Source organism: Choristoneura fumiferana, chromosome 5 (genome assembly GCF_025370935.1).
Source record: "Choristoneura fumiferana chromosome 5, NRCan_CFum_1, whole genome shotgun sequence".
Lineage (NCBI taxonomy): Eukaryota > Metazoa > Arthropoda > Insecta > Lepidoptera > Tortricidae > Choristoneura > Choristoneura fumiferana.
In genome coordinates this window covers 9294571-9320820 of record NC_133476.1, presented here as the reverse complement: position 1 = coordinate 9320820, position 26250 = coordinate 9294571, and the positions used below count along the sequence as shown (strand labels likewise).

General features: G+C 38.8%; 1 protein-coding gene across 4 annotated transcripts in view; it reads left to right on the top strand.

Annotated features, from left to right (window-relative positions):
- baz (par-3 family cell polarity regulator) overlaps positions 1-19599 on the top strand; it is a 56718-nt gene extending 37119 nt beyond the window's left edge. For all 4 annotated transcript variants that reach the window (XM_074087774.1, XM_074087775.1, XM_074087777.1 and 1 more), the window contains 17 exons: positions 883-1035; positions 1877-2046; positions 2516-2727; positions 3361-3551; positions 4082-4252; positions 4769-5011; positions 5391-5566; positions 5966-6117; positions 6465-7005; positions 7494-7663; positions 8906-9028; positions 9489-9612; positions 10119-10256; positions 10847-10955; positions 11682-11749; positions 12556-12642; positions 16504-19599. In XM_074087774.1, the coding sequence (XP_073943875.1) occupies positions 883-1035; positions 1877-2046; positions 2516-2727; positions 3361-3551; positions 4082-4252; positions 4769-5011; positions 5391-5566; positions 5966-6117; positions 6465-7005; positions 7494-7663; positions 8906-9028; positions 9489-9612; positions 10119-10256; positions 10847-10955; positions 11682-11749; positions 12556-12642; positions 16504-16639 (2964 nt within the window). In that variant the 3' untranslated portion in view covers positions 16640-19599. The remainder of the gene's footprint in view (positions 1-882; positions 1036-1876; positions 2047-2515; positions 2728-3360; positions 3552-4081; positions 4253-4768; positions 5012-5390; positions 5567-5965; positions 6118-6464; positions 7006-7493; positions 7664-8905; positions 9029-9488; positions 9613-10118; positions 10257-10846; positions 10956-11681; positions 11750-12555; positions 12643-16503) is intronic.
- Positions 19600-26250: the final 6651 nt, after the last annotated feature.

Below are 26250 nucleotides of genomic sequence, written 5' to 3'. Positions count from 1 at the left end.
TGTTTATTGGCCTCGAATGCATCAATACAGCCACCTACAGGTCACTAGTTTTTAAAGTAGACACTGTCGCAAAACCCACTTACACCTTACTCAATGTAAGTACCCCATCTATTTTGAAATTGACCTTACACTTGTTTGCTTTGCTAATGGTGCGAAACGCTAAAAGCCAAGAATACTTTGTAAGATCTACTGCCTAGATTATTTTTATTATTTACCCGAGTTTTCCGTGCGATTGATTATTGTATTCTCTCTCATTGTAATGTACGACTGAACTGCTTGAGGTTACCACGTAATGAGCCAATGAGGGTGCCTCATTAGGTGAACTATTTGGACCATATTTTTAATGCTGTAACTTTACACGGCACTGCGTCGTTATTCTGGTTGCGTTCAATAACCAATACTTACCCAAGCATTTCCGTCCCTCACGCTAGAAGCAATAGGGTGCATCTATTCTACTCATAATATGGCGAATATGCCTAGTGAACCGCTAGCATATCCTCCCTGCGCTGTACTATGCATCTCGCGCTGCAACTCGCTCTGCTCATCGGGCTGCACCAATGCGTGATGTAGCATCCACAGCTCTCTTTCACTTGAACCTTCAAAGTATCTCTTACCGGTCATGACGTGAGAGGCAGAAGAGCACTGATCATTAAGAATAGAGGCACAAGTTTGTAGCCGGCTACACGCAGGCAGCCAGTCGGCATCCCCCATTTACCTTTGTATTTATTGAAATAGCGGTACGTCACCTTAATAAGAATACATAATGTAGAAACCAATAGTGGCGCAGCGAACTTGTACCTTAACATAACACACTACGCATCTTCCTAGTTCCCATGCCACTTGTCGAGTCTGACCCAGGCATTAACACGTGTAATTGTTCAGGGTGGCGGCGGCGTGGGCGGCAGCATGCGCGTGCCCAACTCCGAGTCGTGCGTGGAGGTGGGCGCCGCGGACCTGGACGGCGGCAGCGGGCTTCAGGTGCGGCGTGGCAGCGAGCCCACTCTGCACCAGGATACCCTGCCGCCGCAGAGAACGGTGAGTGCGACGAGTTTATAGCAAAAGTCAGTGACAGTCGCTGGTGACAGTGACAGTATGAACGGGCCAGCTCGTTTCTACCCTTTTACAATACTCGAACATAAAAAAATAGGTAGTTACCAGTTGGCGTCGCAGTGGGCGGAGACCAAAAAAATGTTACAGTTGTCGACACGTAGAAATCAGATTAGAGAAAGGGACCTAAAACTCCAAAGATTTTATTAGGTTCAATGAAGTGTGGAGTCCCAAACCTTTTCATTTTCATTTCCCATTTTCTTACCGGCTGACAACTGCTCTGCCAGTGGCGGCCGTGTTAACTTATTCAGGTTTTCCCTCTGTACCGGGGTAAAATCTCCGTTAGCATTTGGGATTCAAGGTTTTACATCCCTTAATAGGGCAGGAAGTAGGTGCAATCTCTTCACACTAACAAGGTCCGTGAATAATTTTTTCACACCTCTCCTTCAGAAAAGTAACTTTTCCTCCCTGACGAGAGGGAGCAAAGTGCAACTTTTCTGTTCAAGGCTTTTCTAGTTATAGTGTTTTATTGCAAATTCCATTTTTTTAAGTTGATTATTGTAAAGCCACGCCATTTTCTATGCTGGTTGTTCTTTAATAATATTTAGTTTTTTTTTTCAAGTTTCTTAATGCTCGGTGTAAAAAGTTGTATGAGGCACTCGGGGACAAAATTATTTTCATCTTGGGCGTTAACACTTGAATCCTTCATTACGCTCAGAATTCTACTTTAGAATCCTTCGCTACATTCTAGATTCAATGTACGCCCTCGCCGTAAATACACCATTTTGCTCCCTTGTGACACAAATAACTATTATGTATTACTTTGCAGGCCACCGAGCAAACGAAGCGCTGGTCTGCGGCGGTGGTATGCCGGGACGACAGCCGGTCGCAGAAGCCGCCGCCTGCGGACGGCCGGCCGCCGGACCCGGCTGAACGTCTAAATCCCTCGCACTTCCAACGACAAACCAACCGACTATCTATGCAGTTCTCAGGACCTGGGTAAGATATTTTAATAATTATTTTTTACTGACATCCGAAATGTGTTCAGTCTGCTCAGCGAGTCTATCAGTCTAAACGCACACAACCTGAATACACTCATTAAACCAGATATAGGTACGTACAAGCTTCTACGATGATTTATCGCTCTTATTTTATTTTGCAAAAGTTTATAGCCCAAATCAAACTGCTTTTTTTTTAACAATGTTGAAATAATGTAAATAGAAATATTTATTTCATAAACTGTGTGAAGTCTATACTTCACACCTATGTACAGAATGTACCTATGTACCTATGTACACAATCCACATGTTGTGTAAAGTATGTATCAACAGCAAACCGTTGTGGACATTCAATATAATGTCATAATGTCTAACTAATTCCAGTTTTGTATTTTTTATAATGGGAGATTTGAAGCTCGCACTGCCCTCGACTTATTCGAATACTTATCTAGTACAGTCACGTCTTTCAGGAGCGGCATATGGCTAGACGCAGCTGACAGAGTCCAAAGCTACGGCAGCAAGAGTCTTCCTCGGGACGCGAGGAGGGAACCCTTAGGGCAGGACACGACCACCGAGCCTCCCAACCACCGGGTCGAAGACATGCTGCGGTGGGTCACCGGCGTCAACAACGTCGCCAGCGTGCATCCTGTGCAAGAACGGCCACTAGATCTCTTACCTGAAGGTTAGTTTTAAAAAATGGCCTTTCCAGTATTTACATCTTGTTGTACTTGCTACTAGCCTGTTGCTCGCGGGAACTATGCCACTTTCCGGGATAAAAACTATCCTATGTCCTTCCCCGGGGCTCAAACTGGTTGTATACCGAATTACATCTAATTCGGTTCAGCGGTTTAGACATAATGAGGTAACAAACAAACAGACTTGCAAACTTTTGCGTTTATAATATTACTGGGATTTTGATTTGACATAGTAAATAAAGCTCTTAGAAATCGGTAATTTTATAAGTCCTACTCATTATAATTTTTCGAAACTTGTTTGATGTTAAATTTAATTTAAAAACTATTTTTAAAACAGTTCAATGAATAAACCCATTACTAACCAACCATTAGCCTACAATGTAATACGAGAAGACATAAAGCCCATTATTCACTATAAAATCAAAAATATCACTGAATATATAGTTTAGTTAGTGTGACAGTTCCCACTGATATTTCGATCGAAATGTATTTCTTTTTTTAAATACTTATATAGACTACTTAAACGGTGTCCTACGTCCTATTGCTGAGCAAAGACCTCTGCGTCCTTCTCTCGGACTATTTTTATGAATTATAAAAATATTTTATTATTTAAATTTCAGTGGGCAGTACAGAGCGCGCAATATCAAGCCAAGAAGTCCCAGTCAGTCCCAGTAGCAAACCGACGCACGCGACACAACCCGTCGCGGTGACGCTAGTTAAAGGGGAGAAAGGCCTCGGCTTTACCATCACCACTCGCGACAATCCCACCGGTGGGCACTGCCCTATCTATATCAAGAACATACTTCCCAAGGTAAGTTAACAGCTCATTTGCTGCCCAAATTCAAATAGTAAATCATCCAAATTCTTAATTACAATATACATTTGAGTTTTCGCAGCTGATGCACCAAGTCATACCAACTTGTTAAAGACCTTTATCTCTACCAATTTGATTGACGGCTGATTACAATAGTCTGCAATGCGTGTGGCCCACTAAACGATCGAATGAGCAAGATTGATTAATTAGCGATTGAGTTATTGCTTTGCCGATTAGTCTAACTGGATATACCGATGTGGAGTGTGGTTTACTAGATCTTTATAACAGCGACATTCGTACACACAGGCCTATTAAAACATCTTAAATCAACAATTCTGTGTTTTTCTTGTTATGAGGATTGCAAATTCTTCCACAGCCTAACTATATTTATTTGTCCAGCTGTCCAGATTCATAGCAGCATTTACTATTCACAGCAAATCACGCATATCTTTACGCTAATCTGTAAAAAATAGTAAAGCTCTTTGACCTTTCTAAAGCGATTTTTCCATTTACCAACTCATTTCTAGGGTGCTGCAGTAACGGACGGAAGGCTTCGTGCTGGTGACCGACTGGTCTCCGTAAACAACGTTTCAGTATCAGGCCTGACACAGCAACAAGTGGTGTCTCTTTTGAGGAACACGCCTACTGACTCCACCGTCGACATCGTGGTGGAACGATCTGTCCCTAATAGGACACAGGTTAGATCAATGTAGCTTATAAATTCATCTAAATAGCTCTTGAGTGGAGAGCTCTCGCAAAACAAGACACAACAAGGATAATAAAATTGGTTTATGTGCTTCTTCAAATTAAATGAGACTGGCCAGAGAACCATAAGCCCGCGAGTGGTTCTACTGCTGTATATTCGACGCTACCAAAACCGACGAGTATATACTGTATGAGTATATATGTCTATGAACCACAACGAATCGCCTTTATTCGAAGAGAGCCACATACACCGATAGCGGAGTACCAATGTGATTGGGTTTAATTCATGGAACATATTTGTCAAATTTGGTAGGCCAAAAGATACGGAGCTTGAAACACCTCTGGAATGGTTGTGGGAAGAAAGTTTTCTTTACTCGTGTCTACACAAAATGGGCAAGACTGCCTCCCATCTCTATAATTAATAATTGTCTTCAACATCAGTGGTGTATCTGTATATTAGTATATAATGGTTTTAACTTAAATCAAATTTTCTATTTTGTCTTTTACAGAGAGTTGAGCCACAGCAAAGTCCAACGAAGTACACGGAAAAAGCAATAGGCATTCCCAACGGGCACTCAAAATCCGTGGACGTGGAAAACGGTCGCGTGTCCAATATTGTAAACGTGCTCAACCAAAACTCGGGCAGTTCCATGCGCGGCCGAATACCGAAGAGCTCCTCCAAGGATGACCTGATTAAGGACCAGTCGCAAGACAGCGCGCTGCAAGAGGCTTTAAATTCCAGTTCTAGTTCCGTAAGTGTCATGGTCTAACTAGATTCGCTTGCGTGGAATAAAATCCCGAGGGAATTTACTGTGTGTGTGTGCGTGATGTGTAACGTGAAGTACCCGAATCTCTCTGGGCCAGCTGAAGTCTACTCTATGAGGTGTATCAGGCCAGAGATACGTGCGTGAAAGTCCAACACTCATTCCAATGCGACAGAAAGATTCTACGTCCTGCACATTAAAGCAAAGTTCAAATTGCAAACTTCCAATCACCAGGGGCCACGCATCATCTCATCATATCCATATAACTAGAAATGCTATGATGCCAGTAACAACAAAATCAATCGTCGGTTAGAACAGTTTGCTGATACTAAACCGTGTTCTAACATTTTTTTATTATTATTTAAAGGTATTAAGTCTACGCAACCGTCTAATCCTACGGCTGGACGTTCCTGTCCACGATTCAGAAAAGGCAGGGCTTGGCATCAGCGTCAAGGGAAAAGTGACCGTTGGCTCTGACCCTCAAGACTTGGGCATCTTTATCAAATCCGTGCTGCATGGTGGCGCCGCCTCTCGGGATGGCAGGTCTGAACACCACTTTAACCAATATTTTTTGAACCAATTATTTCGTGCTGCGGATTGTGGTTCACCGAATATTAGGCTTTCAAAAAACTTATGCCATATCTTTCGACGTGCGGTAGCTCGCGAACGTGTTCATCTCTTTCTACGGTTATACTGTACACTACTATAATACATAAACGAATGGTAAAAGCTACATTCTGACTGCAAGACAATATGAATTCTTCGCCCAAAACATTTTCAAAATTAATAATAATAATAATAATTAATATTTAAAACTTTTTCCCCAATTAATGGCTTGCCAATATTAAAGTGGACATTAGCACGCTGGCAGAATGAACTATGATTACCGCATATGGCTTAGCGTAATAATTTTCGGGACTATAACCCAATGTTTGTTAACAGGTTACATACTAACGACCAGCTACTTAGTGTTAACGGCGTGTCCTTAGTGGGACAGTCGAACGCGGAAGCCATGGAGACTCTACGACGTGCTCTGCTCCACTCGCGGCCGAGTGTACACGGCAGCATATCCCTCACCATTGCCAGAAGAACAGGTGAGAACTTTAGTTGGGAAAGAAAACACTTAGGAATAGCTATCAGAATGTTGCGAAAAAGTACTAAAAGTAAGTATTTAGGATCTCCTGTTATTGGAAGTGAGGGTATCTCTGATTGGATAGAGACTTCCAATTTGCAGATAGTACATTATTGACGAGGCCGGGAAAAAGCAATTCGTGGATGAGTAGAGTAGAGTATAAATACGAATCCACGAATTTTGTATTTCCGCTGAGGCATAACAGTGCTTTTCTCCAATAATGCGAGGAAATAAAGCAAAATTGTTAAAATACTATACTACTACTACGAATTCGATGGTAATAACTCATAAGGTCATTCAATGTTACAGACAGTATGGACAGTCTGGCGCGGTGGAAAGACGACACGCCACCTAACGGAAACGACTCAACCACCTCCACAGACAATAATAGCTCACAGACCTTCAACACTGTCATTTACAACACGGACAAAGAGAACAAACCCTTAGACCACAACCAGAACAAATACGAAACACACCAGAAAGAGCGAAGCATAGACAATGACAACCGAGCTCCGAAGAAACATGCTTCCATAATAACCATAAACAATAACACCAGTTGGGTGTCCAATCAATCAGACGATAGCAAAGGCTACTTAGAAAGAGACAAAGATACAGTCCCCCATGATCCGAAGAGAGATAGCTTCGAGTGGAGTCGCCTTGATGGCTGGAACCCTGTGATAGATCGACTGACTGGACTAAGGAATGAGAGTTACTACATGGCTACCCAAATAGACGCGCCTGTAACGAACGGACACCACTATAGGCCGAATTTAGGACATGTTCATATGTCAAGGTCGCCACCTGCACATCATAATGTTATTATAGAAGAAGACTATGGCACGACGCCGAGGTGAGTCAAGTTTTTAATCTCGTTTGATTTAGTAAATTGCGACGGCAATCCCAATACACACAGTGTTCCGTATATTCTATGTCTCATAAAAAAGGACCTTAAGCACCACCAAGTATGTGGTTCCGTTGGAACGTTAAATAGTGAATACCATTGACATTAAAAACTCATTACTTTCGCATAAGATAAGTCTTTTGGGAACCCCATCTGGACGGGAACCCTGGGTTTAGGTCCCATGCACCTTACTGGGAAAGACGATAGCCTAGAATCAATTGAAAGCGGGTAAGCAACACGAAAGTCAGGCGGTTAATCTCTCCCCTTCCCTTGATCTGTCGACCGCAAATTTCAAAATAAAACTTACTTTAGATATATTTATAATGGAATGTAAATAAACGATGTTTTAGTATACGGTAAAACCAATCTACATCCCTTATCAAGTATTTATAACCGTGAATCATTAATCCTATTATCATAAACTTATTTGTTTGCAGAGGTAGCACTGCCGGCACCGGCACCGGCGGCGAGTCCGGCAGCGAGAGCGGCGCCGGATTCAGCCGCGACGCCGTCGGCCGCAGGAGCATGTCCGAGAAACGGCACGCGGCCATGGATGCGAAAGCCACCGGCACTTATAAAAAGATCAAGGAGATTAAGGCTCAACATTGTGAGTGAACAGATGTTTTATATTACTTTCGAAGCAACTGGAGGTATATGGGGGAGGTCTATGTCCAACAGCAGGTGTGCAACGGCCGATATGATTTTGATTTGACTTAGGGGCTGTTTCACCATCCATTGATTAGCGTTAACCGACGGTTAAATGTGATGCCATCTCCGTCTATTCGAACAAAACAAATAGAGACGGCATCACACCTAACCGCCAGTTAACACTAATCAATGGATGGTGAAACAGCCCCTTAATGTCCTATGTCCCCTGGATGGGGCAGAGGGCGTCCACAGTGCGTCGCCATCCCGAACGGTCTTGAGCTTCGCGCTTCACTTCTCTTCAAGTCATTCCTATTGCCCTATTGCCTTCGCTTCTGCAGTGATCGTCCGCCGTCAGGTTTGATTAGGGCGGCCAGGTTTCCGCTTTCCTTGGGGTTCCAGTCTCGTGCTTGCTTCGGTATGTGAACGGCTGATATGATGATGATTATATTACTTGGTGTATTTAGGATTTAAGAAGCATTTAAGCGGCATAATGTCGAACACTAAGCGGCTGTTTCACCATCCATTGATTAGTGTTAACTGGCGGTTAGGTGTGATGCCATCTCTATTGTTTTGTTCGAATAGACGGAGACGGCATCACATTTAACCGTCGGTTAAAGCTAATCAATGGATGGTGAAACAGCCCCTTAGAGTTTTACTTGAGTCAAGCATTTCGCCAGTTTCCAAAATTTGCTTGATGCTTGTATGATCATTGTTAAACATTGTTAAATTGTGTGTTTTCGTGATCCTAAAAGCCTTCAGAATGAAGCCTTTCAATAGACAAAGAATAGCATTATTTTTTGTCCCACCAATTATGTATATTTGTATAGCTAATTGGTATTTTTAATTGGTTTGTGCGCCATGTTTCCTTTTAGCTGAAAGCATAATTTAGTGTTATTATACCTCTGGGCTAGTCAGTTTAGCCCATGTAGCGCCCGTGTGCAATTATTATTTTAGCGCCATCTAGGAAGCGCACGGTCAAAATGGAATAAGTACACTAAGGTGTGACACAGTGCCGCGGCCGGCGCCCCTAACTCCGCTGCGCCCGTGTGCAACGCACACCCTGCACTATAGGTAAAGACGCCTCTGGGGCTAGTTGTTATAAGCTAGGCAGTATGCCTTATAGGTCTACATTATTTGTTAGTGTGATAACCAAAACTGCGATGACTTTGATACTAGTATCTAACTTGAATTAATTTTTCAGCAACGCAAGTGGGGCCGTCACTGGGAATGCGTAAATCGTCCAGCTTAGAATCCTTGCAAACAGCGATACAAGAAAACCAAAGGAATCCACGTAACGAGCCTATATATGCGCGTGCGCATCCACGTAAGTATTTTTTTATCCTGAAATACTTAGGTTTGCGTTTGAACACAATCACGCCTGATGGTAAGCGAGAATATGGACTAAGATGGAGCACGCTTGCCCAATAAATGCCCGTTCATCCTAGATTTGAAAACGGCCAGATTGTAGTGATCAGACAATTAGATCAAATCTAAGTATTACAAGTTTACCACACTGTTTGTTAACCCCCGACGCAAAAATAGAGGTGTTACAAGTGTGAACACGAGCACTGTGTTTATCTGTGGCATCATAGCTCCCAAACAGATTTTTGCACCCGAGGCAACTCGAGAGGGGCTTTTTGATTTCACTTAAGTATATTTTTAAGTGAATGAGAGTGATAATATATTTGTTATTCAAATCGAAAACTAAGTACATAGTTAATTCCAGACAGTTCTTAGCTTCATTCTCTCTCCATATTCCATCTTCATTTTTATTTAATTTTTAGCACTGAAGCATTGGTTGACGGACGGCAATCACGCGCCGGACGGCATGGTGCGGGGCTCGCCGCAGCAGTCCTCGCTGTCACACAAGAAACCCTCGCTGCTCAAGTCTCTGTCCACCATGTTCCGGTCAGTATCTTAAAGATGCCAGAGATTGTGAAAGTGGGGGGGGGGGGGGGGGGTAGAGAGGTACCGCAAATTTATGTGAAGGGGCGCGGCCCCCTTTGAAATTAAAAAGGCGCGCTCGTGAGGCATAAAATGAGGGTTTTTGACAAGCGAAATATCGCTAGATGGCGTTGTATCGAGAGGTCCATTGGACGTTAAAGTTTTGCTTGTGATTGGCTCATTTAGTTATTAAACCCAGTGTTTTTCAATCTGTTGGGCGAGACCCCCCGGGGGGTCGCGGATGCCCCTTAAGGGGGTCGCCGCGCCGTAGGTATCTTTAAAATACTCTAACCGTTATTGTGTACGATTATTCAATGTTTAATATTATCAACGTGAAATAAGATTTCAAACCAAGGGGGGTCGCGACATGAAAAAGTTTGAAAAACACTGATTTAACCAATCACGAATGTACTATACAAAACTTAACATAGAAGTGTTAACGTTTATTTACGTAAATTTTGTTGTTGCAGTATTGGAAAACCTCATAAGAAACCGGAAGCGGAAATATACGGAAGATCTCAACCCGGACGAGCTTCAGAGAAATCTTTGTCAAGGGAGGCGCTTGAACGACACAACCGCGACGAACGAATAGAAGAGAACTCGCACAAGTATGTATCTTTACTTTAATAAGTAACTGACTTAAAGAACATAACCCTCCTTCGGGCAGTCGGGTAAAAAGAAAGGATATATTAGCCTAATAGTTTACCATGTAAGTTTCATCAATATTTCGAACGACAGGTCGTAATTTGGAAACTAATTTATATGCAGTTTGAAATGATTCACGGACAGTAAACATTATGAAAAGATCATAAAAGGTACTTAATCGCGGCCAAGATACCTCGTAGGCAATGTTCACCAGTTTCTTACCGTTTAAAGCAGCGACACTATTATTTTTATGATATTTATGCCATGATAGTTCACAAAGTGTATACGAATCAAATACGAGGCACGAATTATCAGGACATGCAATATTAAATAAAATATGTTTCTATTTATTCCGTCAGTTATATTAGGGTTCAGGGCAATGAAGCACGTCAAAGTTCAGGAGTGGGGGAGTGACGTCACACGGAACTTTAACTGGCAATATCTTTATAATTTTTTGTTTAATTGGCAAAAGAAAAAATATGTGTCTAATATTTTTTTTAGGCAATTAGCCCATTGCTCGGACGTACATTAACTGCATGCTTTATTTGTCCAGGCCGGAGATAGTCCACACGCGGCAAAGCAGTGGCGAGCGGTCAGAGAAGTCTGCGCGGGCGCCGCCGTACCGCGCGCCGCCCTCCAGGACCGCGCCTACACCTCATCAGGTACTGCCTAATCTGCCTAATCTTGCCATCCTACTGACGCTTAAGAGTGAAAAGCACGGTACGATATGAACTTTGATTTTCGAATTTCGTAGTAGCTGAGCAATTTTTCGGGATAAAACAATCCTAACTAGGTCCTTCACAGCCTAGGGTGACAAACTAACTCCACACCAAATTTCGTCACGATCTGTTAAGTACTTCAAGCTTGAAAGCATAACAAACAAACATACTCACTTTCGCTTTTATAATATTACCTATACTTGGTTAAACAAACTTCAGCTGCCAGATTTGATACGAGTACATTCAAGGATTTTTAACATTTTACTTCTCTATCATTGTAATACAAACTAGACTAGTGTATTTCAATAAAGAAATATAAATGTTTAGATAGTTTAATGGGGGAATTACAATATTTAAGACAGCATTTGACGTTTTTTTTTACATTTAGTTAAATACCTATCCAAACCGAGTATAGTAAGGTTTAGTTAGGTTTATCTAAATTATTATGGACCAAATTGAAACAAAGCGTATCTTAATTAATTTTAACTCAATTCATGCTGCACTTCAAATACCCCCAACGCCCTCGCCTCTTATAAGGCTTTTAGGCTTTTAGCAAGCTTTTAATACAATCTTCTATTTTAAGACACAACGATGCGACAGTGGAAAGAGCTTATTTTAGATCCAATTGATGGTAAATTAGCTTTGACTAACGTTAATTATTTGTTAAAGGGAATGGACAGTGCTTGGGGACCCACCGGCCATTACGTCAACTATGACGAAATACAACAAAACCTCAAGTAAGTATTTTTACTTTACTAATTTCATCATCATTATCATCATCATCATCCCAGCATTTATACGTCCCACTGCTGGGACTCTCAGAATTAGAGGGCTTGGGCCGGAGTGCCCACGCGGGCCCAGTGTGGATTAGGAAATTCACACACGCCATTGAATTGCTTCGTAGGTTTGTGCAGGTTTCCTCACGAAGTTTTCCTTCACCGTAAAGCTCGAGGTAGGTAAATTTCAAATGTTATTACACATGGATTTCAAAAACTAATAGGTGTGAGCCCGAATTTGAACCCACGATCCTCTGCTTGAGAGGTCATAGTTATTGTGACTCAAGTTCCATAAAAAACTTATTTATTTTTCTTCATATTAAAGTAATTTTCCACTTGTATCGTATTAGTAATCAAATCAGTAGCCTTAATGTGGGTTAAATTATAGTACAGAGACCGTATTGCTTAACGTTTCCGACGCTCGCGATCGCAATCAAATGACAGATTTCGCATACAAAAACTGTCATTTGATTGCGATCGCGAACGCCAGAAACATTAGATAATACAGCGTCTGGATTTCAACGGGATGTAAACTTCAGTTTTATTTGTTTTTGGCAACCAGTCGCTTTAGGTTAGCAACCACTACTGCCAATGACTCTTAACCTGACAGCACGTATATTGTGTTTAACCAGTTTTTAGACTGTTTCTAAACGGTGGATGCCGTAGAATGAGTCGTGTGTAGGTAGATCAGATCATTTTGAGCACGTAACTGCTCAATCACTTCTGCTGCCTGTATAATAGTGGGTAAATATCACGGGTTGTTGCAGCGCACGCCGGGAGAAGCTGAGCGAAGTGCAAATAGGGCAGATGAGACGGCAGGTGCACGCGCAAAGGGCCAAAGTCGAGGAGGAGAGGTAAATATCTAAATGTGTACACTACTTTACTATTTGTAAATATATGTGTGTCACCTGCATTAATATCCGCCACAGAGGAGCGTGCATAAATATCTGAAGCGACTATTTCTAGTCATACAAACGTAGTTTCGTTCTAATTTACAAGCAGCACTACGGATCAAAACGCAACTTTGCAACTATAATGAGAGCAGCAATTACAATGTGTATAATTAAGTAGTTTTGTTTAAAATAAAATATAACGGTAAAAAATAATAACTAATTTCCATTTCCCATACAAAACTTGAAAGTAACGTGATTTTATTCTGTTACATTGAATATGAACGAAAACATATTACCTACAAACATCATAATAGCTGGTCCCATCATAGTCGCGAAGTTTTATTTTGTTTCAGTGTGTTGTTTGTAAATTAGAACGAAACTACTTTTGTATGAAAATGCGATCAGCGGCGAGCGTAGTGTTGTGGCGACTGTTAACCATTATAGTTCAATTAAATGGACAAGGAAGGTACCTACATATTTTTTACTTTGCTTTGTAACAATAAGATTACCACATTATCATTCGAAAAGTCCCTGGATTAATATCTAAGGCCAAATTACAGTAGCTATTGTGCTGCAAGGTTGTAATTAAATCATAATCATAGTAAACTAACAGACTACACGTTGCCAATTAGTATAGATGACTATGGCAATGTCGGTATGTCTTTATTGTACCTAGATAAAGATAAATCTAGATAATCTAGATAAAGATAAATCTTAATGATTGAAGTCGGCTACATTGTTTGTGGATAACAAATCTGTAACTACTGTGTGTCTTTCTGTGGCATCATAAGTAGCTCCCAAACGGATAGACTAATGCTGGTGCAGTTTGTTTTTTAATCGTAAGCTAGTTTATTTGAGACGGTTCTTCTTAGATTTTAGAGATATTGAATTTTAAAATTACAATCTTATATTACCGGTCTGCATAGTGGGCAACAACGTAATCATGAGCTATTTTAATGTTATTAACATGCGCAGTCGCAGGTTTAATGTGTGAACTGGTATATAAGCAAGGAAATAAATTCAAGCAACCCTACATCGATCGTGTCCTATAATTAAGTCGTTATTTTTTTCCGGCTTCCATCTGACTGTTGACTCGGTAAGCTGCACCTGCTTTGTAATGCTAGATAAATTATTGTTAGACAATTATAAAATACCTATAAGCCAAATACAAGATACCTAATTATGACTACATATACATTTGCCATTATTACGTAAAACTTGAATTTGAATACCAGACGCGCTTATTTACAAAATTGCGAAATATTTCGTACTTTGTTAATCCTATAAGTAAACAAGACACTAGACATTTTTACGAATAAGATTTAAATTATGTCACGGCTTTGGTAATTTCAATGTAGTCAGTGCTATGTAGTATACTTAATAAATTTGATAAAATCATACCTAACTTTATTTTGATGCTGGTGAAACTTTACATAAAAGTGGTATCGTATTTTAAAAAAGCTGTAGATATTCACGTTTTAAACTAAGGATAACTTCTTACTAACTAGTGATTTTTCCTCATTTCGCCATTTCTATTTGATTTTATCATTCTCAGAGTCTAGAAATAACAGATCTGAGAATCAGCTTAACGGACTGAATGAATTACACCTGCATTACTATTACTCTTCCGGTATTATCAATCGTAGTAAATCTGGGCTCCACAAAACAAATCAAAATACACCCCGACACAACTATACTAAGAAAAAAAGTTAAGTTCTTGTTAAATTATTTCCATGTGTTTTTTTTCCAATAAATCCGACTAACTCTAACTATACCCTATGAGAACACTCGTGGCACACTGGACTAAAAAATGTGGGAATGATACTTCGTTCCCTAGGGCTAATTAATTGCACGCTCCCTTAGACTCACGGGACTGATTAACTAAAAAGAGGAAAAGATACCCTGGTGGTTAGACAATCTCAATGTGAGACATCAGATTCGGGGTTTGATCTACGGTTCGATTGGGCCAGATATTATGTATGAAGAACCCTCTTTCGGGCAGTTGGGTAAAAATGTGAATTAAGTAAATTTGTTCGTTGCGTTTGTACGCATAAATAGTAGGCAGAGGCTTTGCTTAATTTTCTATCATCGGAGCAATCTATTTAACTAATTATTTAGAGACTAGCTTTTGCCCGCGGATTCGCCCGCGTGGAAATCGGTTATCGCGCGCTGTTCCCTCGGGAACATGTCACTCTCTGGCCCATAAACTATCTATGCCAAAAATCACGTACATCCGTCGCTCCGTTTCGACGTGAAAGACGAACAAACATACAAACACACAAACATACACACTTTCGCATTCATAATATTAGTACATATGGATTCTTGAATCCTGTGCTTATTGGCCTTGGTTTTATGTAGGTACCTACCTAATTGCTATACAATATTTAATCCGGCTAATAGTGCAGCTGACCCGTGCCAATAAATAGATTCCTGCTAAGGTTTAAATTCTTGTAATTATTGCACTTGACACGTGCCTATAATAGAAACATGTTTTATAATTATGAGCTTTATGCAGTGTGGCTATTGTGTGGTCAGCTCATTGCCGTTGCATTAATTCTCGTTGCACTTAAGAAATAAGATATAATTTCAACTTTTATTATTACCGTATTTATTGTTTGTAGAATAAAAGGTATGTATTATCCGCACTTAAATTAGTAGGAAGCAATTGCTTATTACACAGTTGAGATCACAGAGTAGCTGTAAGGTGCTACGGCCATTCGGTTTCAAATACGACAACAGGTTTCATAGCGTTTTCCAGGTGTAGGTACTAAGTACGAAGGTAGGTAAGTAGAAACTGCTTTAGCTGAATGCATGATTTAGCTATTTGTAGGTACTCAAAAGTTACGATTCCTTCGTTGTCGAATTTAGCCATCTTGACCCTAGTTATTTTAAGTATAAAGTCTCTAATAAATCTGAAGCCCTGTTTAACTTCATTGCAAAGTTTAAATTGCTCACGTAGCTATGCTAAGTACGATAGCGTATGAGGCGAGCTATTTATCTTTTAAAAATTGCTTTAGAAGCAAATTACGCAACTTAGACCGCTACTGAATAACTAAAACTTAGATTAAGTAGCTTGATGTTAGAAATTGCATTGTTACATCACATTCTACACATTCCATTTGTAGGATTAGCCACGTGAAGCTGAATTAATGTAGGTACCTATCCATTATATTATTTTACCAGTAAACCCATTTACCTGAAGATCTTAACAGGACGGTAATGCGAAGTGTTTGCCATTAAAAGTAGACAAGGTTGTTTGAACAAAGCAATTTGTTGGAAAAACATTGTCGTCTTTCCTTACCTGTGATGAAAACTACAATTACAAGAAGTCTGTAAATTGCTTTACGATTTCAAAATATGTGTACCTACTTGAAATTAAATGAAAAAAGTTCTTCGAGACCCACAAATAATAGGTAAAATATAAAATAATATAAAAAGGGTGTAGTGTGTGCCCGAAATTCACAAAAAACAAAAATTCCGGCGAGATCATGGTCTCAAAAGCTTTTTACTTTTGCAGTGCCCTTACAAGTACTGTAACTACTTACATATAAATACTGTAGGTACTATATTGTATTGTACCAACGCAACTTAATGGTAGGTATTGACTTTGTGTGGTTAAGGATTTGTGTATTTGTTTGTTGATATTTAATGCAATATGAGCAATAGGATAGTCATGATAAACCCTGGATGATATTAATCAAAATGTCAACTCTGCCATACGCTAACTCTACATGTAGGGCCATCACCGCCCAGCGGCATTACATTACGTGTATTTATAGAGGTACCTATAGAATATCAAAAGTGTTTGTTTGTCACCAGTCGTCGGGGAGGCGCGGCTGGCTACCACTCGCAGCGCTCCTGTAGGGACCCGCCGGCCGTGCGACCGCAGTCTAACTACTACGAGTACGAAAGCGCGCCGCCGAAGAGGCCTGGCAAGCTGTCGCACTACCACTGAACCATGGACCCTTTTCATATGGACTTCGCAAAAATAATTCCGTTATCGTGTTAGGCAAGACGATAAAAGTGTACGAGAACGAGTTGGTAAACTATACAGTGGCGGACTAACAGTGGGATGTAGGAGGCGTCCCACCCCGGGTCTCCAGTCCAGCTTCCAGTAACATCCACAAGTTTATTCTATCAATTCCTGAACAAGACTAAAATGCGCTTATCAACTTTTAAGACTGGAGGTTCATCCAGGCTTAGTCAACCACTGAAAATATACAGACACGGGTCGATTGTGAACAACATGAGAGATTCTGTGGGGCGTAGTCAGATATTTTGAGCACCTTGGCCGCTTCTATTTAGCAGATGGCAAATACTAAATACATATTGACTAAACATCATTTAGTTGTGCTGCTCTTATAGGCGTTAATTTCATGTAATGGATTCAAATGATCACCTCTACCTACAGTAAAGGAAAAGCGCTGGTCTCGCTACGAGAATTGCATTCAATACTTTTTTATCTTTCACTCATATTATTTTAATGAAAAGAAGACGAATGTAACCTATTTAATTGACTTCAAAAAAAGCGAAGGTTATCAACACGATTGCTTTTTTATTAGCGTTAAAAGTAACGAATCAAAACCATTTCATGCCACACAATTCACGTCCGTTTGACTACCAATTTAATGACCCATCCAGTCAAATATTCAGCACAATTTAATTGTCAATGTAATCAAATTGTATGGTGTGGAAGAGGAACAGATGTCTTTATATTGAGTTGATTGAACATGAAGTTATCTGCGCTAAATAAGTAGGCACACCTCAAGTGTTGTAGTTGTAATAATACTTATTATTTATCGGGTCGTGCACCTAAATAAGATTTAGTAAGTAATAGACAAGAACAATTTTAAAGGTTTTTGAAGTATTTTAATGATGCTTTACATTTTGTTCTTCGAAACGGTCACAACATAGTGCTAGAACCCGATCTCCTTGAAAGGCCGCGATCTAAGATGTAGTAATACCTTCATACCCACACAAACGGCAGTTCAATAGGTTTTCCTGCCTATGGTATATTATTAAGATCTTAATTATCACAGTTTATTGAATAAATTGTCTACAAACCTGACTTTGAATACGTTAAATTGCTGTTCGTCGAGGCTGACCCGACATGTCACAATCATAAAGTATGACTAATACCTACAACGGATATTGAGAATAAAACTGGCACAGTAAATATTCAATAATCTATGACATCTTTTTTATTAAAAAAAATCCTGTTGTAGGAAAATGTGCATTATTTTGATATTATCTAAAATGCTGGTCTGCCTACATATAGGAAAATTTTGCAATGTCAAGTAAAAATAGTTATAAAAAACGTGTCGGTCATTATTCGGTAAAAGAAACCCCCCTAGCGTTTATGAGAAAAAAGATACTATTTACGTTTTTATGTCTCGATTTTAATATTGCGTTAGCTTCGTCCAAATTGAGGCACACTTTGTCCATACAGAGAAATCATCTTGCTGCCAGCAGTTATAAATATTACTTTTTTTTTGTAAAACTTCTGGCACGATAACCTCGACATCTCAAGTTTGTCAAGTCAATTGCCAGTGCGCCGCCTTTTTCTTCCGAGTACTTAGTGTAAGTTTTTTGTAGCAGTTTGCTTCCGATATACGCCGCTAGAGGCGCTGTCAACTGCCAAAACACATACGCTAGAGCCTCTGAACTTAGCACTACACGCTGTGTTGTATCTAACTAGAGATCTGAATTCTTCAATAGTATGCAAAAAACATTCGTCCTCGTTACCTTCTATGTAATTTTGTGGTTTGCAAAAACATAGTGCTACTTAATTATTAAAAAAAAACAATATTTTTCTTGTTTTAACGACCTAGTCGTAAAGCCAGTTGACGTTACTACTATTACCTCGTCATTAAAGTTGTCATGTGTGTGATCGTAAAATGTGCGAACCCATGTATGCGCCTTCAGTGTTTTTTTTTCGATGATGTCGTAAACGATCAGTTTGATATTAGTTATAATGGCAGTGATTTAATACCTACCTAAAATAATTAATTTAGCATAAATTTACGTTAAAGGATCGCAATTCCATTGCTACTTACATTCCTAATAAAACTTATTTCAATTCCTTTTCAGTGGGAAGGTATGACGTTTTATCAATGAAGGAAGTTTTCGTTTTTCAGTTACGTTAACATGCAAAGTACCTATTCACGGATAAGCATTGAGGTATTAAGTTTTATTTAAAATAAGTTAAGGTTTATCAAGAAGCTTTAAATTCAAGATTAGTCGTAAAACTTTAGATAAGTCTTTTAATCTGAATCTAAACAGATACATTACATTTGTATGACTGAATAATTTATTTATTTAACTCATATTATTTCGATGGTGTATTTGTAGTGTATTTGTAGTATCGTCATGCGATCTATCCCTTAGTACTGGCGGTAGGCACATTGAGGTGAGACACATGGTACTTGTGCGTTCTTTATTTAGTACATCGTCCTGAAATGGCGTCACTTTTTCCCTGTTTTGTGATATCTTTATATGTAAATCTAATAACTATAAGTAGTTCTAATTCTAACATAAGTCTTTAAGTTGTACGAAGGAAGCTAGACAATTACATATTCATAGTGTTGTAAATATTTATGTTTTTTTTTACTGAGATTAAATTGTGTATTATAAAGAATGATAAAATATATTGAGAAACGTGACTTATAATCGTGTAAAAATATATTTCGTATGAATGTGAACAAAAGACAGAGATTAGTGTTATTGCAATGTATTTGCATCGAAGTGCCCATAATTTTGTACATAAAGTAAAGCACATGATCTTCACGTGTTTCTACTATATACGATATAAGTTTGTATATAAAGTTTAGGTACATACATTATTGCTATATTAAGACATATCAGTTTATGAAATTGGCCATCTTGTACCCTGAATAAAACAATTTACTATCGTCATTACTTTTGTTTTTCTTTTACAATATAAATAGCACCCCACGTCAGCCATTATCATGGATCAAATAAAGCATTTGATGGTTTCCACTAGGTACACGTTATTGATTTAAAGATTTCGTGGCTGGTTACTGCTTACACTGATTTTATACCTTTTTTATACTACGACACAAACACAATGGACGTTTAATTTTAAATCCTTACTAATATTTATTATACTAAAGCGAAAGTAACTACCTGTCTGTTACCTCATCATGCACGCCCAAACCCTTCAACCGATTTAAATAATATTTGGTATCGAGATAGTTTGAGACCCTGTGAAGGGTAGGTACATTTGATATTATGCGATTTATTTACTCGTCAGCGAGAGAATTTTGAATTATAAATACCTACCCAAGTAAAATGTGTGTGTAAAGATGATGTTGCTGACTATTTCACGAAATGGAAAATACCTACCCGCTACCTAAATTATGGCTAGGCGTGATTAATAAATAGCGATTGATAATAACCCCCCAATGTTTTTAAAAAACCTATCCAGCGATACCCTACATCATAGGATTGGATGAGAAAAAAAATCACCCCCACCCATACTTTACGTATATAGGGGAGGTAATTATTTTTTTGCTATAATGTTTTATAGCTTTGCGGTGAAGGAAAACATCGTGAGGAAACCTGCACAAACCTGCGAAGCAATTCAATGGTGTGTGTGAAGTTCCCAATCCGCACTGGGCCCGCGTGGGAACTATAGCCCAAGCCCTCTTGTTCTGAGAGGAGGCCTGTGCCCAGCAGTGGGACGTATATAGGCTGGGATGATGATGATGTTTTATACCGTTTTGTCAGCTTTCTAGCAGTGATAGTCTCTGAGCAAAGTCGCGGACGGTGTCTGTGTTGATTAAAATTGGGACACAACGCGATCGTGAAAATAAGCTTCAGTAGTTCTGTACAAGGCATTAAAGAATCCTATTCCAAAACCGGGTATTGTACTATGAATTATTTTTTCCTCGTACATTACCGGCCCATGACGTTGGTTTTGTGCAAGGAAAAAAAAACCTTTTACAAAACCGGTTTTGGAGTATGAATTATTTGTCCTCTACCAGTGCTGGTAATGGAAGTTGGTTACCACATTATGTACAGGGAACAAAGGGTAAAAATACCTATATTCCACCAACAACAGTAAATCCACCCGCATGAAATACCTACTTATAATTATTATACTAGTATAGTACCTACCTAATAAATAATATAACTCGTTATTGTACAAAAAGGAAATACAAACGTACAATCCATTACTATCAATTTTGTACAGGTTTTTTTTCATGCAACGTAAATGAAGACCATGGGAATTCATAAGGGAATTTAATAAAATCCCGGACTTTCATTTAGACTGACTGGTTACAGGCTAGTTAGTCAGAACCACCTGGAAAGCCTTTACGAATTATGTGGATCACAACTGCCTCAAGTATCTGAAGCACGTTGAAATGTTTATCCCAACTGGCATTAAATTAGGGACGTATACAGTAACAACTTCAGGTAGCCAGCAGACGCCATCCCTGTAATAAGGTCACATCAAAGGGCAGATAGGGGCTACTAAAACAATTTGCGATAAGCGCTAGCAGGCACGCGATACTCGACCTTGCCCCTAACGACCGATGGCTTAGCATTGTCAAGATAAACGACAAGAATATACAGTATATTACGGTACATTTGTGTCGAGGACACCTAAAGCCCTAAAGAAATCAGATTATGGTTCCTGTTTTGGGGTGGGATTTATTCGTTGCCCAGCTTGAGTACCTGAGCACCTAACAGTCTAGAATAGGCTGGATTCCTAAAAATATACTGAGCGGAAAAAAATCTGGCCCTCAAATAAATATGTGCAGTAATAGGTAATTTTGTATGTAGAGTGGGCCAAATGTCCCGCTCAGTATATACGAGTATTATTAGTCTGTCAGTTCGATTTTTAAAAAATCGTAAATATATTTTTTGCTTTGTAAATCAAACAAAAACTTATGGACTTACCTGGTTAAAGTTCTGTATGACATCACACCTACGTACCTATAGTATGAATTTTTTGAGGTGTCCCGATCTCGTTTACAGCCCACCTTTTGAACAAAGCCATTGTATTCTATAGTGCCCTGCCTGAACCGCATAATCCTCAGTTTAAAATGAAAGGAAATATAAGATAAAATAGTTCATTGAAATAACGACTTAATTGTCGAAAGTATATTTTAAAATGAGTACTCGTGCGCAGATAACACTTTTTAGTTGTTCTCAATGAGGCTGCTTGACTTCGACGCATTCAATTTTGAAAAGTATTATCTATAAGAATAAAAACAATAATAATTTTTATTTATCTAAAAATGACCATTACAATACAACAGATGTATCGGCCAACAAAGTTTTTTTTTAATGAACTCTCTATTGTAAATAATAAAGTCCTTATATCAAGGAACTATTTTATCTATGTACCTATTTCCGTTCATTTTAAACTGAGGATTATGCGGTTGAGGGCGCAATAGAATACAATGGCTTTTTTCGAAAGGTGGGCATGTTAACGAAATCGGGAGACCTCAAAAATTTATAGGTCACTAAGGAGTGTGTTACGGGCCTCATGCATTCCCGAACTTTGACGTGATTATCTTTGTCGTTTTTTGTTTGACTGACAAGAGAAAATATATACGTTTCCAATATTTTCTATAATCTTACTGATCGATAAACACGAATACGACACGAGGTATTACGAGGCATTTTGAAATGTTTCCGGTTGTATAGCTTGACTGAGCATCCCTTTGTGAAAATAAGCTTTAGTAAAAAAGCATAGTTCTGTACAAGGCATAACCGGGTATTGTACTATGAATTATTTTTCCTCGTAAATTACCGGCCATGAAGTTGGTTTTGTACAAGGAATAAAAAATCCTACTCCAAAACCCGGTTTTGTTGTAGGAATTATTTGTCCTCTCCCAGTGCTGGTAATGGAAGTTGGTATGTGCGGGGAACAAGGGATTTTATTTTTACACAAATATAATTGGATTTTCCTGGAGTGAAAACAAATTCAGAGAACGACTTTCAAAAAAGCGGCGCTATTAAGCTAAGCTTAGCAACGTTTAGAGATCGGATTTTTACTGAATTTACATTTATAGATCATCATCAATACAGCAGGAAGATGTCAGCTGTTGAACTCCCCCTTAGAACGCTACAAGGAACAACAATTGCGATTTGCATCTACCGATTGCCCGCAACTTTCGCGATATCTTCAGTTCACCTAGTGGGACGCCTATCAACGCTTCGTCTTCCGATTCATGTTCGCCATTCGAGGACCTTTCTCCCCCAACGGTTATTTCCATTCACTTTTTCCTTATTTCAGCCTTTTAAAAATATTTGCTTAGGTAAGTACGTCAATTCATACCGATGTAAACTTGTTAAGGCTTATAAAAAATATTTTTGATTAAATTGCTTCTAGCTTCCGAGAGTTTCTAACAAAAATGTTTGTTTGTAATTAAGAAGGTTGATGCAGCAAAATGTGATAATCCGAAGTGTCAACAGTTCAGTTTTATCCTTTCGTGAACAGCGAAATTAATGTTGTTAAGCAAAAACCCCTATGACGTCAATACGTCAGCAGAACCGCAGAGCAAGATAATCAAGATTAACATTAAGTCAAAGCCTCGAACTCTTCTTACGTAGGCAGTCAAGTGAGAACATTAAGCAGATCAGACACCATTTTTTTCCATTGCTCACGTCACGAGCAAAGCCACAAAATTTACGCTACCTACCGCTAAAATATAGAGTTTAATGTGTTACCGTACGTCGCAGATAAAAGTATTTTTAAAGATTAACTTGTTGCGTTGCAATTTTGCAAAAGATTTACTAGTTTTAAAGGTTGTATGTTACCAATCCACTTACAAACTTGTCGAACTTAAATATGGCGATGTCCACCGTACTTACGACATTGAAAATCAAAACTTAAGTTACTGCATTACGAACACGTCGTCTACTAGAGTGACACAAATCCGTGATCTGGTATTATATGGACTCTAGACTTCTACTTAAACCACACTTAGATTCAATTATTGAAAAAGCATATAAACAATTAGGCTTCATCTTGCGTGTATGCAAACAATTTAAAGATAGTCTTACATATAAAATCCTTTTCAATAGTTTGTTCGCAGCCATCTCGAATTTGCCTGTGCGGTTTGGAAACCCTACCATGCTATCCACATTAAAAGAATAGAAAGGATACAAAAAAAATTTGTTAAAGCTCTGACTTTAGAACTGGCCACACTTATAGTAGCTATGAGGATTCACTGACATACCATAAACTCCAAACGCTCAGCGAACGTCGGGATTGCGTAGACTCAGTTTTACTTTTTAAGATGTTGCAAAACGTTGGATATCCCCTCATTATTTCATCAAATTGGCTTTAGAGTCCTCGTAGATGTCAGCGCCAGTGCCGTAAAAAAGACCTGTTTTTCATTCCTCGAAGTAGACGTGCTATGCACGAAATGTATTCATAAGCGTGCTTGCAAATATTCAATGAAATGAAAAACTTAAGGACGTAGATTTATTGTACTATTAACACGTTAAAACGTGCTTTTCGATAAGCACTAATGTATAATTTTAGTATATGTTTATGTATGTGCATAATATTGTTTTCTTATGTATGTGTATATAATATATATATATTATAGGTATATTTTTGCGAGATTTGTGCCTTTGATTGTTTTTCGACGCGTATGAAGTAGGTAGTATTATAACTTTATAAGTGTGTAAGTATTCCAAATTGTATCAGCCTAAATGTAAATCTTTAAATTGTTATCTCAGGAATGTGGCTTCGTTAGATATACACTGCAATTTAAAATGTAAAGGAAACTAGGTCTAAATATATGTCATAGTTTAAAACTAATATGACACCGTGCGATTTTTAAAATCAGTCATTCGTACAATTATTTGAAAATAGTGAAAATCGTCTATTTGCTATAAAATAAATGAATTAGAGCACTTTTCAATAACTATTTTCGGATTTTAAATATAATTTTAAACATGAAACTATCGGGATCGACATTCGATCATTTTAAACATAATACTGATTTTTCTCATTTTTGAATTATATTTTAATACTCGTAGATACCTACAATTCACCGAAGAACAGATAACTTTTGGGGAAAAATTGTCCTCGAGTGGCGACCTACGCAACCGGTAAGGTGGGAGTGACGACATCGCGAGAGCTGTGGGCAACTGCATGGTGGATATAAAAGTGCCGAGTTATGTTCATTGTGGCGGTCTTTGTTCAGCATTGGACGTCTTCCGGCTGATGAAGATGATGATGAGTATATTACTACCTACATGTAACCTACCTACTTAATTTATTACAATTTTATTAGTTTTACATACTAATTGTATAAAAATCTCTGATTTAAGTATATTGTTTTTAAGGGCCAACTCTCCTCTCTTCCAACTGCAACGTAACCGCGACTGCCGACTGCCCATATATTTTTCGTTGCAGTTCGATTGCAGTCGGCACAACTGCACTCTGACTGCAATTGAAATGTATGGGCAGTCGGCAGTTGGCAGTTACGTTGCAGCTCGAATGCAGTCCGACTGCACTGGCCCTAAGGTCTCTTTGACAGGCTTTGGCTACAGTACTATCAGTAAGTACCTAACTGAGTTTTACGCCCTAAACTAAATATTTAACGATAATTAACTTATATAAAAACAGGAAAATATCTTACTTATGTCTTACGATATTGCAAAGGCGCCTCAAAAAGTTGACTCAGACTCAGTTTTTAAAGCGTCTGGTTTCTTCTCAGTGAAAGGAAATTGAGACTCGCTTCTGAAAATAACATCAAGTTACTAGATAGGTTTATGACCATATAAGTTAAACTTCACACTCCGTGGATATTACTTACTCGTAACATGACAATGTGGTCGCCTGTCAATCGTTAGACATCTTGTTTTTGTTTTGCCATGTGTTTGCTTGCGGTACATTAAATACTAGCTGTACTTTGGCTTAACGGTAGGTACTTGCATAATAATAATAATAAAAAAACTGGCAAGAACAATGTTTAGATACCACGATGCTAGCTGAGAATCAGCGCTGGGGTGTTTATTATTAACGCTGCAGCGTTATGCTGAGCCAGTGTCCGATTCACAACCGAAATAACATAGTTATCGCACCTTCGGTATAAGGCCTAAATTGTCTAAAAATCGAAAAATTAGAAAAAAGTGAAGTTATGCCCTTGTTATACCGAAAGTGCGACATATACTTTCCTACGTGTTGTCTATTTGTACTTAATACTATTGTTGTCTTGTGTTGTGAATAAATTTATTTTCTTTCTTTCTTTCTAGATGTATGAAATCAAAATCACTAGGACATTTTTACTGATAAGGTAAAATAACCTACCGTGTTCCAGGGAACACCATGATTACACACACATCGCATTCTTATTCTGTATTGAATACCTTCGTGTACCTATGTATACTCGGCCCACAACAAAGTAATTGAGTGTGTTATGTCAGGGACAAAACGTCTCGAACAACTTGGTTAATTGGGTAAATTAAGTGATACAGGTAACTTTCAAGAACTTCGAGCCTTTTGATGTCTAACTTAGTTTAATTCCAGTCTACGTCGGTTGTTTTTTTTTTAATAAACAGGTAGTTTACGAA